At 37.8% G+C, this 12,877-nt stretch overlaps 1 protein-coding gene across 4 annotated transcripts in view; it reads left to right on the forward strand.

The window, feature by feature from the left end:
• The window catches only part of ATRNL1 (attractin like 1), a 695,100-nt gene that overhangs the window by 50,538 nt on the left and 631,685 nt on the right, over positions 1-12,877 (forward strand). For all 4 annotated transcript variants that reach the window (XM_020779948.3, XM_078389598.1, XM_072995506.2 and 1 more), the window contains exons 2-3: positions 8,815-8,898; positions 9,533-9,646. In XM_020779948.3, coding sequence (XP_020635607.2) covers positions 8,815-8,898; positions 9,533-9,646 — 198 coding nt within the window. The remainder of the gene's footprint in view (positions 1-8,814; positions 8,899-9,532; positions 9,647-12,877) is intronic.

The following is a 12,877-nucleotide window of genomic DNA, read 5'->3' on the forward strand; positions in this document are numbered from 1 at the left end:
AAATAGGGACCACCTCGGTGGGAAGGGAAACGGCGTTCCGTGTCTAGTCACGATGGCCACGTGATCACGGAGGATTGTCTGCGGACAAACGCTAGCTCTATGGGTTAGAAACAGAGATGAGCACCGCCCCCTAGAGTCGGACACGACTGGACAAATTGTCAAGGGGAACCTTTACCTTTACCTAATGCAACCAGTTCTTGTCATTTGTATATCTTGACCAGGATTTGCTATTTTGCAGGTATCAGATCATGGACTCACTAGTTTCTTAGGTCTCTTTTTTCCCATTTTCAAAACTGATTGGGCGTACAGTACGTGCACAGCTCATATACCCATTTTATTGTTACCTCTGTGCTCCTGCACCCTCTTCACCCTCTTCATTGTTACTCGAAACGTGACTCCCCATGGAACCTGTACTGCTTCTCATTATATTGCTTCTACAATAGGCAACTGTGAATGTGCCAGTAAGGGATTCATGATTCTGCTCCTCTCCCCTCCTACAGTTTTTGCAACATGATATAATGCCACCTTACTCTAATTTCAGATAGACTTTCATTATGAAAATAAAGAGCTTAAAGTGAAAATTACTTGCTCTCAAATTTGCTTTGAGTACAAGTCAATATGGCCTTGACCTTTGTGATACGCTTACTGAATATGATTAGGCCAGCCTAAGTTGGTGACTGTGTTAGAGCTGTTCTGCTTTACAAAGGTTGGCTGAGGAGCTGGCAAAACATGGAAAGGGTTTCTTCTGTTGCTGTACCCCCATGCTTTCCTCCATACTTATAAACCCATATTAAAAAAGCAGTATTTGCAGCTGAACTGACTGAGTGGGTTACTATTTCTGTGTAATGGAGGGAGATTGATGAAATATGTTCTCACATCATTTATAAATTATGTTCATGGAGCTGAGAGTCATCCAAGTTATATTGTCCTTGTACGAAAATTCGTAGAAACCGCACTATTAGTTTTCATGCTCATGGTTGTCTCTCCTACCAGCCATTGTAGGTTTCACTTATAGAACATTGTTCTCTTAAATAATACATACAGAGCGGGGGTAGTATAGACTGAGCTGAGTTTCGACTGGCTTGTTTGAGATACAGCACAATACTATTAGATTTTCATTGATATCTACTGCAGATAAATTATTTAAGAAATGGATAAGTATGCTTGGATACTGTCAGCACTTCATTTAGTCTATATTCCAGGTGCTGAAACTTGACCTGTTTTGTTATATTAACTTTACTTGCGCTGTGTGTGTGCTTTTGTAATATAGTATTGTAGCCAGAAAATACTGGATTTTTTTTATGTCAATTTTTAAAAGAGAAAGAGTATATTTTGGTCTATTTGCAGCATTGCTGCTTTTGTGTAGATATATTCATGCTTTGAATAATTAGTAAGGAAAAAGAGCGCATTTAAATTCTGTGCTTTCTCTTCCAAATCTAGTATCAGAGCTTAATGGTTTGAGAAGCAAGGATCAGTTCTCATAACCTAGTTGTTATGAGAACTTCCAATATCAGAGGCAATATGCTTCTGAACAGGAATTGCTGGGAGAAACATGAGTGGGAATGAGCTGTCATATTCAGATCCTGATTGTGGATTTTCCATGGGTAGCTAGTGAACCACAGAATGCTAGACTTGGTAGACCTTTGGTATGATTCAGGAGGGCTCTGTTGTGACCCATACATGAAAAAAGAGAGTATCCATTCTGTTGTCATCATGGATATAACATTTTTTGGCTGATCTTGCTGGACAAATCAGCAATTGTAGTGCCTATTTCTGTGATCTCTGCATTTTGTGAGTATTTTGGTGGTGAGGTGCATGGCATTCATTATCTCTCAGCCTTTCTCTTGCAAGAGAAGTAGGGATTGCATATAACCTTTTGGATTCCATGTTTCAGGGAGTGGGATCTATTGCTTCCCACCTGGCTTTTCTCAAGAGAAAATCTGTTTGAGATAAATAAGCTGTTGTGTGTCAATACTTGATGGCTATGAGTGTTTGGGTGCTTTGGCCATGCAGCTATTGAACTATTGCCAGGTGATGCAAATCAATATACAACTGCAAAGACGATTCCATTGACCTACATAAGTATAAAGCTAGGGGAAAATTTTCTTGTCTTGCTTGCTAGAGGGCAATAGCACTTCCAACCGTCATAAACATTCAAAAGCCACAACCCAGATCACAATTTCTGTGCCATTACAGTCACATGTATGGCCAAACAAAAACTGTAGCAACTTGCATTTCGGAGGGAGACTTGAGTGTGTGAATTACTCCTGCTTTTTATTTATTTCCGTGTATACATCTGCAGTCTAATAAATTACGATAACAGTTCCAGTAGCAGGAGATGTTTTGTTTCAACATGTCAGCAATTTACTAGAATATATCTGCACAGAATTATGTAAGGATTGCTGCAAAGTGACCTTATATAGAAAACTAATAAAACTTATGGCAATTACTTGGTGGTTTCAAATAATTAGCCCTTTAATCACAATTAGTAGGATATTTTTCATTCTGGCTATACCTTTCTTTCTCATTTTAAGTTGCACATCAGGGTAGTATTTTAATGACATGGTATTTCCTGATACATCACACCTATGCCATACAGAATGGATAGTATCATAAGAGAGAGAAAAAAAGTGATAACATTTGTTTGTTTGTTTTTCCCCTCCTTTGGGCAATTTTGAGAAAAGAACATTAAGGAGGATAAAAGGAGTATTCTGTAGGTTTTACCTCAAAAGATGGCTGTATCAAGAAATGTTCCTCATTTATAAAAATGTAGTCTACATTTTATAACATGGAAATATTGAAAAGATTTACTAGACTAACATTTCGTGTCTGACTTTTATATACATGTACTTGCATCTCCCAGTTACTAAAGACAATGAAGTAAAAAGCAACTGAATGGCTGCTTTGTTGTAAATTCCACATCCACTGTTGTTCAAGAGAAAGAAGGAGCAGGTTATTATTCTCCTCTGTGCAAACTCAGGACACAAAGGAACACGTCTCATTTCATACAAAATCATATTTGTCAAATGAGTGTTAGTGGAATGAGTGTCAAGGCTGCTGTCACAAAATGCTTGCCATGGTAAAGGTGCCTTTGTATGTGCTTCCTTTGCTTCTTACTTTCTTTGTGCAGGATCCACAAAGAGGAATGTTGATTAATAGTCACTCTTCGGGCTTGTACAGATTCCCCTGTATCCCCCATTGTCTTCTGGTAGCTACAGAAGTCTCAGATGAGAAAGACTTTTTCTCACTTGTATTGAGACGTTATGGATATATGCAACAATGGGGAGGCAAGCTCTTTCTTAACTCCTCCAAATGCAGAATATGCTTGAGTTTGGGAAAAGTGACTATAAGCTTCTTGGTGTTCTTCTTGATGATGGTTATGTTCACTTATTCTTGGTGAGTAGATTTATGAATGCTGCTTCTATATGTTTAGGTATTGCATAGGTTGTTTGAATCTGCAGGAAGAGGTTTTGCATATGCCTGTAAAATGCAAAAGACAATATGATAGGTGATACATTTTTGGCCTAGGATTCAGGAGGCCTGAGTTCAAATTCTTGCTCATGCATGGAAGCTCATTGTGTCTGGCAATGGTAAGATACTTTGAACATATCCAACATACTTCAAAAACTACATTAGAGTTGTAGTAAGTCAGAATTGACGTGATGGGTCATAACAGCAACAAGAACATTCTAGTTTGACCCACAAGAGAAGGAGAGGACAGCAGATATGAGAAAGTAAGTACTTTTTACGGCTTATTTTCTGGATTGAGTGTTTGTTTCTACCTCCTTTAGAAGTGAACATAGAATTCTTGAATTATTGAAAGGTTATTTTTGTATGTTAACCTGCTTTCAGGCAACTTAAAGGTTAAAGCTGAGTAATTTAAGTGGTACAAATCATTCACAGCTAACCCAAATCACGATAAAGTTGGATGATTGTACCTAAGGATGTTTTGTGGTTTAGCAACATGAGTGCCATGGTCAGATTGTTTATCAAAAGAGTCTGTGTGGGGATGGGGTGGTTCTGTTAATTAAGGAAGTAGGCCAAGCATGCAGTGTCATGTGAGACTTCAGAATGCTCATAGGGGAGATACTCAGAAAAGAGGAGCAGGAAGACATAATAGATGTCTTTGGGAAAGTTAAGTGTACAAGGTCCATCAGTCCAAATGTGGAACAACTAAGTCTCTCTATTCAACATAGAAGCCAAGTTTGCTTATGTGTGGATCCATATAAAAAGATGTTATGAATGTACCATGCAGAATGCCGAACACATACAAAAAGACTTACGTTGATTCCCCTCCACATCTTTGCTTTAGTGAATCAATATTATATATTAATGAACATTAAAGACAAAGTTCTTTACATGCAGGAGTCATAAAGCGTGTGTTTTCTGCAGTGAGTCAACTATGTTGGGCAGCTGTGGCAAAAACACTTAGCCATTTAAACAGATATGCTGTGCTCACACATGTCGAACAGTATGTGCTAGATTTGGGGGAGGGGAGAAAGTTGTGAAAATTTTATCTAGACTTTTGCCACAGCAAAATATAAAGGTTATCTTTGTCAATATAAAGTTATGTAAGGTTATCTTTGTCAATATAAAGGTTATCTTTAAAACAAGAACTAATTAATTACTGTCAAAGCTGCATGAAACTTCAGGAGCTATGAACTGAACCGGTTGTGGACTAATTAGAGATTCCTGCTAATTTATTAAATTAGCAAAACCTTATTTGCTTCATGAAAGTAAGTTTGCACACTGATGAGACAATTGGTGTATTTTTAAATGGATGAAGCAGAGCTGTTGCCTTCAGTTGTGCAGTTATATGGATTAAGCAGAGTTCTGCCAGTTTCATGAATTAGTCAGAGAATACTGCTTGCTTAATGAATAAGAAAACATGATTGATTCACAAATTAGCAGATGCTTTGGATCTTTCATCATGATAGCAGTATTTCTTTAAATAAATAAATTTAATTGATTCAGCACTACCTAAAAATCCAGGGAGCAATTCATTATGTACTGGTACAATCTCTACAGCAATTATTGCATTAGAGTTCCTATGGAACACTTTTTCTTATTGTTGTTTATAATATTCCAAACATGCAGATCTGCATTATTAAGAGCATGACTAACAAACCTTGCTGAACTGATGCAACCTTTTTTTCAGGAATAATAAATTAGAAAGGCACTCAGTTTTTCTTTTCAAAAATATTGCACCAAGAAAAGTCTGCAAAATGTAGACCAATTTGGAGTAGGGAGGATTTCCTTCCAAATATATTCATTTTTAGTTGAAAACACTAATGTAATATAGACTTGTTTCTATAACTTTTTGAAAAGAATTATTATCTATATTTTGAAAAGCTGCAAAATAGGTTTTTTTTAAAAAAAGGTTGATGAAAATTAACCAAAAGCTAAACTTGTGCGAATATATAAGTGAGATAATTATACTGTTTGCCTGAAAATGAATCACATGCAAAGATTGACAGTTCAGTATTCTGTTGAGACAGCTGCACTCACAAAGGATATATAAACAGAGATAAGCAATTATTTTTCATTCAAATTCTCAATTTCTAGAGAACTAAGGCAGTTGTTTAAATTAATAAAACAGATGACTATTGCAAAGTATCAAAACAGGATTCATAATTAATTCTAACCTGCTCTGGTCACCATGGTAGATGACCTACAATGGGAATTGAACAAGGGGAGTATGCCCCTGTTGGTTCTACTGGACCTCTCAGCAGCTTTTGATGCCATCAGTCATGGTATTCTTCTGGCCTGTTTTTCTGGAATGGGACTTGGAGGTACTGTACTGTTTTACAGTGGCTCTGCTCTCTTGAGATGGTCCTGAACCTCAGTTCGGAGGTTCATGTTGGTTTGTTGGCATGGCACCACAGGTGCTGCACGCTCCCTTGCTCCCCCCAGCCAGCTCCCCCACTTACCAGCCAGCACGCACTAATCTTCTCCTGTTCTTCGTGCAACCATCCAGTCACACCATCTACCATGGTGATCAAAGCAGGTTAGAATTATTTATGAATCCTGTTTTGATACTTTGCAATAGTCATCTGTTTCATTAATTTAAACAACTGCCTTAGTTCTCTAGAAATTCAGAACTTGAATGAAAAATAATTGCTCATCTCTGTTTATATATCCAAGTCCCATTCCAGAAAAGGAAAGTGCAGCACCTCTGGTACCTTGCTGATGAACAAGCATGATCCTTCAAACCAAGGTTCATGCCTATCTCTACTCAGGTCCTTCCTCTAGGAGAGAACTCAGAAGGTGTTGCTGGGGACTCTTGTGCAGTAATGAGGTGACAAGGATGAATGAACTGAAACTTAATCCAGACAGAACAGAGGTGCTCCTGGTTAGTTAAAAGGCAGATCAAAGAACAGAGATACAGTCTGTGCTATAGGAGGTACCCCCCCCCACCAAAAAAACCCCAGATGTGCAGCCTGGGGTTACTCCTAGATTCATCTCTGAGTCTGGATGTCCAGGTTTTGGTGGTGGCCAGGAGTGCATTTGCATAGTTAAAATTAGTGTGCCAGCTGCACCCATTCCTGGAAATGTCTGATTTGGCCAAGGTGATACATGCCTTAGTTAATGTAACACTCTACATCGGACTGCCTATGCAAAATTTCAGGAAACTTCAGTGGGTCCAAAACTCAGCAGCCAAGTTGCTAACTGGGCTGCACACAACCCCCCTGTTATAGCAGCTCCACTGGCTGCTGATCTGTTTCCAGGCAGAATTCAAAGTGATGGTTTTAAGCTATAAAGCTTAACTAGTCTGGGCCCAAGCTATCTCATCTTGCTTTATGAGCCTGCTTGGGTGTTAAGAGGAGGAGAGGCCTTCCTCGTGGTCCCACCACTTTCACAGATGCATTTGTTGGGGACACGGAAGTGGGCCTTCTCTGTTGTTGCTTCCAAACTCTGGAACTCTCTCCCACAGGAAACTAGGCCGGCCACATCTTTACTGTTTTTCCACAAGCAGGTGAAGACCTTTCCCTTCAGGCAAGCTTTCTCTGAATGAATAGCTGTCCAGTGGGCTTTTTTAAAAATGGATTGTTGTACCTTACTGCATTGAATATGTTTTGGTGTTGCCTATATTTTTAATACTGTATTCATTGATCCGTTTAGTATTTATTTAATTACAGTATTTCCAATGTTTTTAGCTGCACCATTATTGTACACTCCTTGTTACTAATTTAAATACTGTAATTGTTGTAAGCTGCCTTGGATTTTTTTGAAAGAGGAAGGTGGGTTAAAAATAGTTTAAATAAATAAAATAAATAAACAAACCTGTTTTTGAGGATTTACTATGGTAACCAGAGGAGTGGAGTAGCTTGGTGAAACAGAAAAACAAAAGCATATAATCAAACCCTAAAATGACTTAGAAATTAAGATTTCCAGTGTCAAGCAAATAAAAGTATATTAACAACGTAGTTTGGTTATATAAACAGCATTTGTTGTTCTTTGTTGGGGTCAGTATTATGCTTTTTGTGTATTGTACAGCAGCTTCACTAGTAACTTGTCTGTTTATGGGCCCAATTCAAAGTGCTGGCTATGAGCTAGAAAGCCTTGTCAGGGTATACGTAAGAGTGCATTTCTCTAAGTAAGCTTGCCTAAGCTTCACTTTCTTAAGAAGAGGCTTTTCTCTTGCTCTCACCACAGCCATAGGCTTCTTTGGTGAGAATGCGAGAGAGGACTTCTTTGTAGTGTCTGCCATGCTAAAGGTAAGCTAGGCTGCTGCCTTCCTTGTTGTTCTTCTGCCATAAGGCAATGATTTATTTATTTTTAATGGAAGTAGCTTTGGGCAGATGACTTTATGCAGAGCAAGAGTTGTAATGAGGGTTCTGGGTTCTGTTGTTGTGTCTTCTTCTTCTTCTTCTGCTTCTTCTTCTACTTCTGCTTCTTCTTCATGTTTTATTAGAATTATGGTTCCAGTATTGGGCAAAGGTGGAATATAAACAAATCAAATGAATAGGAAATAAGGACGAATATTGGAATAACGAGGAAGCCAAGGTCCTATCTATATGTCTCCTGTCAAGAGCTTGATTGGTCTTCTTCTGCACTGCCAGGCTCCACACTCATCTGTTGTCTTCACTGCTTCTCATGTCTTATTACTGTGACAGCTCATTCACACTGTTGTTCAGTAGTTGAATAATGTGAGGACTCTCTGAAGAAAGCTAAGCTTTGTGCCTTTGCTGGACAGTCCCACTGCAACACTGTCAGATTTTATATTCTTACCCTACCCACTTTGTTCTGTTGTAAGGGGGCAGTCTAGGCCCTTCGCTATCCTTCTGCAAGCAGGTGAAGACTTTTCTCTTCAAGCAAGCTTTCCTTTAATTACTGGCTGCCTAAATGGGTAGCTTCTTGTGCCTTACTTCTTTGAATGCATTTTGATATTGCTTCTGTTTAATGTTTTTTACTATGTAATTTGTTTGATCTTTTTTAGGATTTATATACTTCCTGTTTTAGCTTTAAATATTGGCTTTAAAACTTTGTTTTTCTTATTGGTTGTATTCAGTGGTGAGTGATCACCAGGAGGATGGGCACTGGTCTGCTGTCCATGATCTTTGATTATTGGGGAGATGTTGTGGAGGGGAGAGCACAGGGAAATCCTTCTCATGTGAATCAATGGATAGAAGTCCATGACTTTATTAGGATCATACAACTTCTTGTGGGTGGGCAGTTCAGAAATATTAATTAATAATAAGATGTAGGATGTATTTTTATGTACATTTGTAGCCTTTCTTCCATGTATGTGCTTAAAAAGAAAAGAAAAGAAAAGTCTTGTAAGGCTAATTATTGTGATTTATTCTTTTGTAGGTTAACTGAACCTTCAGGATATTTAACAGATGGACCAATAAATTATAAATATAAAACTAAATGTACATGGTTAATTGAAGGATAGTAAGTATATATTTTGAGCCATTGTGCAGTGGAAATTATAGCTATTAAAGTCTTTGGAACATAGTTTCATGCAAAGGAACATTTTGAACCTACATAACATATTTCCTGATAATGTTACTAATATTGTTGATTTGGCAAATGAATAGTAGGGGATTTTTAAAAAATATATATTAATGGCTTTCCCCTCATCCCAAGGCTCCCTATGACCTTTTTGATCTTGGGAACCCTTTGGTTGCCTCCGGATGGGGAAGGGTAGGAAGATTTTAATTAAATTAAAAATTTGCATCATTGAATGATATCATATGGCTTGCATGGCATACACTTATGCCAACAGGACTTTGACCAGTGGTTTGTTGGACTGGGATTATTATGTCTGAACCAAGCTAATGTCTTCTAAGTTTGTGAGCTTACAATATCTGATTACATCTTATCTCACGATTTAGGGTTTTAACAGAGATTTGTTTTTCTTATTGGAACCATGTTTTTCTTATTGGAACCATGCTGCTTTCACACTAAATTCCAAGCAAATAATTTTAGCTGCTCTTTAATAATTTATTAGTATTTTATTATTTTATTAGGAAAAATGTTATTTCTGGATTTTGTAATATTCTTCCCTTTTTCTCTTCTCTTCTAGTCCTAATTCAGTTTTAAGATTAAGATTTAATCATTTTGCCACAGAATGTAGTTGGGACCATATGTATGTATACGATGGAGATTCAATATATGCACCTTTAATAGCTGTATTTAGGTGAGTACTTCAGTTTAATAGGTTTTATTACATGTTTATGTGGATGTTTAGCACTAGATGGCTTAAATTTGCTATCATTACTTTTGTTCTTCTCTCTCCTTTTTCCTGTTTGAGTTCCTCTTTGTTCCTTCTCTGTTCAGCAGGACTGAGATATCAGGAGTCCTCCAGAAGTTGCTGAATTCTAGGTCCTGCCAGTCCCACTTTGCTGGAGGAAAGAGATAACATGAATAACAGCTTATCAGTCTTTGGAGGGCTCCCACTTCTAGTCTTCAAATGTATTTATTTATTTCCATTTTTTATTTTTTACTTTATATACACATATCCGTACATAGACATATACACACATATGCCTAAATCTCGATCTACAAACGATACATACTGTAGAGCTTAGCCTACAAGCCTTTGTATAATAACACATTTCTTTCAGCAGTGTCTTCTCCTCATTATTCCTTTTGGTCATTTTCTATTTATTACAAAGTTTTTGCTTTCCACCATTTGTAGAACATGTTCCAGCTTTCATAGTAAGTTGACTTTTCTTGCCCCTTTAGTCTCTTTGTAAGTCTATCCATTTCAGCGCACTCTAATATTTTTTTGATAATCACTTCGTCTTTTGGTGGGTCTCCCTCCTTCCATACTTGTGCCCATGCTAATCTAGCAGCTGTAAGGACATGTGATATTAAGTAATAACTTTGCTTATTTATATTATTTGGTATTAGTCCCAATAAAAAACTTTCTGGTTTAAATTGTATTTCTTGCTTAGTCATTTGTTTAATCCATGTATACATTTTGACCCAATATTTCTTTGCAGTATCACATGTCCACCATGTGTGGTAATAGGTTCCTTCTTGGTTCAAATTTATTTTTTGTGTGTTTCAATTTAAAGTTTACTATGTTTGACTTTCCTGTGATTTCTATTCTCCCCAGTTCACCTGCTTATTAAGAAATAATATAAACATTATTACTCATTTTTATTGGTGTTTTAGCAATCCAAGAGCATTGAAATGAACAGATCAGAAAAGAATATACATTTCTGTAGGTAGTTTAGAAACATTCTTCATTTCTCAGTATTATTCTCTTTTGTTCCTCCCTTTGAAATATATACTGATGGGGAAAATTAAGGCAGCTTGTTCTGACAACTCTAATGACTCATCTTGAATTTATATGCCATAAGGCTATTGTCTAGTTAGTAACCAAATTTATAATAATTCTGTCCCCATTACTAGCGTCAGTTTCCTACAGTTTGCCAAATTTGAATATGTGTCTCTGAAAGTGGGTACTTTAGACAGTAGAAGGGACATGGTGGCACTGTGGGTTAAACCACAGAAACCTCTGTGCTGCGAAGTCAGAAGACCAGCAGTCGTAAGATCGAATCCACGCAACGGAGTGAGCTCCCGTCGCTTGTCCCATCTCCTGCCAACCTAGCAGTTCAAAAGCATGCAGATGCGAGTAGATAAATAGGTACCACCACAGTGGGAAGGTAATAGCATTCCATGTCTAGTTGTGCTGGCCATGCGATCACGGAAACTGTATTCGGACAAATGCTGGCTCTATGGCTTAGAAACAGGGATGAGCACCGCGCCCTAGCATCAGACAATGTCAAGGGGAACCTTTACCTTTCTTTAGACAGTACACAGATTCTATTGATATATTGCTAACCCTGCTGCACAGCAGTCTTCATTTCTGAGCTAAGAGATGGCCTCAAGGGTGATGCTGGAGTCTCCTCACCTGGCTGCACTGGGAGATTTAAATTCCCACTCTGGGACAGCTCTGTCACAGGTGGCTCAGGAATTCTGTGATAGTTATTGGTTTGTCCAGAGCATGAAACATTAAGATTAAAAATTAATTGGTTGAAGTGGTGATGTAATCAGCAGCGGCAAACCACTGCTGTTTAAAACCTTCCATTGATGATTTCAGGGTGCACCCTGCAGTTGTCTTTAACAAGTGGCAATTTGCCTTTAAGCAGAGTCATTTTGCCACTGCTGGTACCATCATCACTATTGTACATGCAGAACTATACAACAGGATCGCTGCCAGTTAGTTGGTGGTCAATGTTTAAAAAGGAACATATTTAACACTTGACATTAAATGTTCATTTTACAGAGTCTCTGCAGAGATTATATAGTACTCATACTTTTTCCCCAAAGAAAAAACACCTAGACATTATTTTAAAAATTAGGTTTATCATCAAAGTATAAATTGATCTAGATTGCAACATACTGAAACTTCAGCTAAAGCTGTTAACAAGGTTATTTGTCTGGGCCTCTGGCGCTTACATTCAAACACCAGCAGGAGCCTCAAGCTTGAGCACTATTATACTATACAGAGCTAATTAACATCTCCTAGTATACTTCTTTACCAGTATAAGGTTGCATGACAGTATAGGCCTCATTAAAACCTACCTGTGAGAAATGCTGTTCTAGCTGATTCTAGGCAGCTACTGAGGTAGTAGTGATTGTATTCCTATTGCACAGAAATCAGGTTAGCTACACTGCAACACACACACACATACACACATCTGGCTCCATTCTCTTTTGGAAAACATTTGAAATATAATTTTATTAGAGCAGAATTATAATTGATCAGCCTCTTTACCACGGATGAAATTGGGATCATTTGTTTAGCCTTCCTCTAAATAACGTTGAAATGATGATCCCACCTACTACGGCAAATCTAGTTGAATTGCCCATCCCATGGGTGCCTGCAAATTTGCCTGACTACAGTGGAAAAGGAAATGACTGATTAACAAACATGAAAAATAAAAATAACGAAACCTGTGTTGGTGCATAGAGGGACCATTTGTCTTGCTGCATAATACTGTGTTATTTAGCTGGCAAACACAGAGAGCTATGTTGCTCAATTTTCAGCCTCACAGTTGGGTGCTAAACATATTTTTGTATAATTTAAATTAATATGCATTATTTTCATGCACAGGGTTTGCCTGAAGATTATAGGCTGTTCTTTTGCACTTAGTTCTAATATTTAGATTGGAATGCATAAAACTGTGATACCATATGAAATATAATCTTGCCATTCAGTGGCCAGAATCCTGTTGTGCAACTTCACACCACTCAACTGTGATGACTTCATCTATTGGAACCCTTTTGGGGAAATTACAGTTTTCCTGTCCACCTTGCCCAGGTTCCAGTGATCCTTGTTGTCCTGGGGAAGATTTTATGAGCTATGGAACAAAGGAAGAAACTCTTTAATGCCCTAAGGTTGCCACTGCCAACC

Source organism: Pogona vitticeps, chromosome 3 (genome assembly GCF_051106095.1).
Source record: "Pogona vitticeps strain Pit_001003342236 chromosome 3, PviZW2.1, whole genome shotgun sequence".
Lineage (NCBI taxonomy): Eukaryota > Metazoa > Chordata > Lepidosauria > Squamata > Agamidae > Pogona > Pogona vitticeps.